The sequence below is a fragment of the Telopea speciosissima genome, chromosome 9 (assembly GCF_018873765.1).
Source record: "Telopea speciosissima isolate NSW1024214 ecotype Mountain lineage chromosome 9, Tspe_v1, whole genome shotgun sequence".
NCBI lineage: Eukaryota > Viridiplantae > Streptophyta > Magnoliopsida > Proteales > Proteaceae > Telopea > Telopea speciosissima.
The window spans coordinates 19,979,050-19,983,232 of record NC_057924.1 but is presented as its reverse complement, the minus strand read 5'-3'; the positions used below and the strand labels follow the sequence as shown (position 1 = coordinate 19,983,232).

General features: G+C 39.5%; 1 protein-coding gene across 1 annotated transcript; it reads right to left on the bottom strand.

Annotated features, from left to right (window-relative positions):
• Window positions 1-1,205: 1,205 nt before the first annotated feature.
• Window positions 1,206-1,760, bottom strand: LOC122638730 (protein AGENET DOMAIN (AGD)-CONTAINING P1-like). Its single transcript, XM_043831580.1, has one exon. It carries the CDS (start codon window positions 1,758-1,760, stop codon window positions 1,206-1,208), a length of 555 nt encoding a protein of 184 aa, XP_043687515.1.
• Between the last annotated feature and the right edge of the window lie 2,423 nt (window positions 1,761-4,183).

The following is a 4,183-nucleotide window of genomic DNA, read 5'->3' as shown; positions in this document are numbered from 1 at the left end:
GGAAGCACCGGATGCAAACGTGGTTTTGATAAGCTTCGATGAAGTGATTGATGCAATGGAAATTCATTATGAGGCATTAGCATTAGCATAACCATTAAAGTGGAACAAGCGGGCACCACCGCCGCAGCCACTACCATCACCATGATCGAGGAGATGCAGAGTGGAATTGCAAGCTCCAACGGGGAGAGTGGAGAGTGGGATTTCTCTAATTAATTCTGGGATTCCGATTTGATTTCCTCATCATTTCGAAATTCATTGTGATATACAAGGACCAGTAAAACCCTAAGCATTATTTGTAGCACTTTGCAGTGGATTGTGGACCGAAAACAACAGTTGAAATCCGGAACCAGAGGCATTTGTTGACACCGCAGAAGAATACAGAGCGTTCGGTTCGGTAAATCCAGAGGTTGAGAGGAAGGGAGAGGGAGAGGGAGCCAGAGATGGTGGTGAGGTGGGTGCTATCGGAACCGGGGAAGAGGGAGATGGAGAGGGAGAGGGAGAGGTTGTACCAAATTCTAAAATTACAATATTAGGCTTCTAATTTAATGCCACATCTACATATGATGGGCAAAAATGTCAGGTTACAAATTCTATAAGGGTTTCATGATGTGGTGAAGGAAAATTTTCTTTTTAAAAAAAATGTTTTTTTAAGTAAAATTTTGATTAATGTAACATGTCACCGGCAGAAACACAGTATCCGTAATTTGGAACTGTAATTTTTAAAAATCACAATTGGGGATGGAATCGTTCAGAGCCAATTTTGTTTTGAATTGGCCTGAACTGGTTCAATCCAACTGGTTGTAAACTGTTTTGTGGTGAAAATATAATCGGCTTAAGAATTGCGAATTGGCCCATGAATCGGTCCAATTCAAGATGGATTACAAAGAAAGTGACTAGGAATTGATTGATTCAGAAACGATTAATCCAGTCCGATTCAGACAGTAACGATTCTAATTCAACCGATTCAATTTTCGATTCTTGATAACCTGGCCGACTCATTAGTAGCAAAAACATTCGAATTAAATTGTAACAGTTGCAGCTATTGTTCTACCAAAAAAAAAATTTACACCTATGTTTTTTCAATCCTTTTCCCTTTATTCTAAATTTAACAAGAGATGGAGAAACACTTCAGACAAATTATGAAACAGAATTAATCCAAAACCTTCTGAAAACTAAAATTTCTTCTAAAAAAAAAGAGAAAACTTTCAAAGGCCGGAACTGTAAGGAAACCATTTGCCATTCTTCCATTCCTGATGAAGTCTGAGACGAGAGAGAGGGTAAGCAATCAAATCTTGAGTAGTTGAGAAATAAACATAGTATTTAGATTCATCTATCAATCTTCTTTTCTGAGGATTATTATTAATCTCATCATCATCATCATCATCTGATGATGATGATGATCCTTTGCAGCTGCTACTATTTCCATCGAAGCATGCGTAATACTTTGATTCACAAATCCTAGTGATTCTTCCAACCCACCAACCTTCATTATCATAAGCATCTACTTCGTCGGAGAGATTGAAATTAGAAACTTGAAGTTGAGGAGGACGAGGCCGTCCTTGACTCACATGAACTCTTTCTCTAAGCCATTTTGATTCATCAGGAGTTACAAGTGTTTTGTATTCTACCATTAATACATGATTTTTTGAGACATCAAGCACTTTTGCTTCGTAGAATGAACCAACGTAGCCTTCTTCATTGCTATGAACCTCAACTGAATCACCAATCCGATAATTCAGATTTTTTGATGATTTTTTCATTGTTAAGGAGTTTGGGTTTTAGCAGGGGATTAGGTATTAATGAGAATAGTGAGAAGAAGAATGAAGAAGAAGAAGAAGAAGAAGAAGAAGAAAAGTGTTTGCTGCTGGTTTTTCAGTTTCGTGAGAGTAGGAGGGGTTATGACTTTATATGTAGATTTCTGGGTTGTTTTCCTATTTGATGTAGGAATTAGAAAGTTTAGTGGATTGGATTGAGAGAAAATTAGAAAAAGGAAACCAGACTTCTTTCCTTTCTGTATTAGGAATGTGAAAAGGTTGACCAGGTCAAATCCCATCCAACCGAAACCGTGGGTAACCCCAGCCATGTTCATTACGTCACGAGGGCGATAAAGGATCAGAGGGGCTGTGTGGAAAATTCAAATGAGTAAGTCGTATTGACCAAAATACCCCCTTCTCTCTATATATAACTGGTGGTAAAATTACCCCCTCCATGTTCATTACGTCACGAGGACGATAAAGGATCAGAGGGGCTGTGTGGTAAATTCAAATGAGTAAGTCGTATTGACCAAAATACCCCCTTCTCTCTCTCTATATATATATATATCCGATAGTAAAATTAAAATTTCCATTTCGAGTGCAGGATTAGAGAATTTTTATCACCTCAAGTGCATAAAAAAGGTACATCGTCACTTTAAAGTGATTTTTTGTTTTTTGGGATTAAGAGTTTGTATGATAAGGAGGGAGAGAGGGAGGGGGGGCGGGTGGGATTAGGGGATGGAGATAGGCCCCAATTAAGGTGATTTGAACTCATGACAACTTATTTGAGAAGTTGGTCTTTTGCCAACTGAGCTAATCCCTTGGGTACCTTAAAGTGATTTTGTTCAAAACACTCTCCCAAGTGTATGTGCACCGTCAGATGTACCTTTTTGGTGCACTTGAAAGTGAACTATACTTGACGAGATAAAAATCCGGTATTGGGTGTACAACACTGCTAACGGTAGTTTTGTACAACTTTTCTTTTCTTCGAGAGAGGAATATTTTTTATGGAAATAAAATAAAATAAAAATAAATTAAATTAAAAGAAAAACATATAAAATATCCATCACATCCCTATTATTAATAATCCTAACTCAGCCTATAGGTCCGACCTTTAATTGCCAACATGTTTGCCTATTGTATAGAGTTATCCGATTGTACCTTCCAACCCACAGCATTAAAAGAGTAATCTCCACCCCCTATATGCATGCTCAAGATAGCGATCAACTCTTGAGAATTTGTCCACACTTCTAAGGATTTGCACCCCAACAACACTTTTCCTTAGAGACCTTGGAGCAATCCTTTAGCCTTTGTCTCAATTCAATCTTATGTTCTCCGATGGTTCAGGTCCTCATATGAGGACGGTTCTTGGGACTTGAGCACCACTCTAATGGAATCCACTGCCCCCTCTAGATTTCATTAGAGTGGTGCGCAAGTCCCAAGGATTGACCTCGTACGAGGACTTGAGCTGGACTTTGATTCAAAGACTCAACCCTACCTCCTGTTCAACCATGATTTTTCTTTTTTTTACGAGGGATATCCGCACACATGTTTCACCATGATTCGAAGCTACAAAAAGCAAACTGATTATGGATTTTAATACAATAGGGCTCATCCAGCCTGGCAAGAAGATTGATCAAACACACCATCGAGCATTAACGTAACATGATCCTCAATTGACATGTTAATGTAATCCAATAAAGAAAATGAAGATGGACAAAATATGAAGTCCGGTAGAGGTAGAAATATGAGAAGATGTGGATGAATACAATTAGAGATGAGAAACTTATTGCAAAACATAATTGAGCACTAAAATTAGTGCTCAATTAGGTGTGTCAACGGGCCAGGCTAGGCCGGGCTTGCCCTAAACTCTAGCCTAATCTTAGGAGCCTTAACTTAAACCAAGCCCAGCCCAGCCCTTTTAGGGCCAATCATTCACTCAACTCAGCCTCACCCTTGAAGTGTTTTCCTAAGTCCGGCCCGGATCTGATTGACCTTGATTGATCCTAATATGTTGGTCCACTAATTGCAGAACTAACAAAGCCCAATCACAACACACTTAATAAAGCCAAGGTCACAAAAACAACACATTTTTCACAAAGAGGCTGTTCTCAGATTTGAACCCCTGACCCACTTGGTCAGAATACAAAAAAAAAAAAAAAAAAAAAAAAACTATCATTACACCAATGCCCACTCGCTATATATTATATAATACAGGGTCGAGGCCTCAACCCAGGGCTAGGAAAACACTAAATCCAATCCGACCCTATATTAAACACAGGCCCTGGCTCAATCCTATCCGGGCTCAGGACTGGTTTGGAGAATCATTATCCTCTCCTGTTACACCACGGTGCTGTAACGGATCGTGCGGCGCTGCCGAGGCCATGTGGCACAGTGGGCCCCACATGGTGCACATGGCCTCTGCAGTC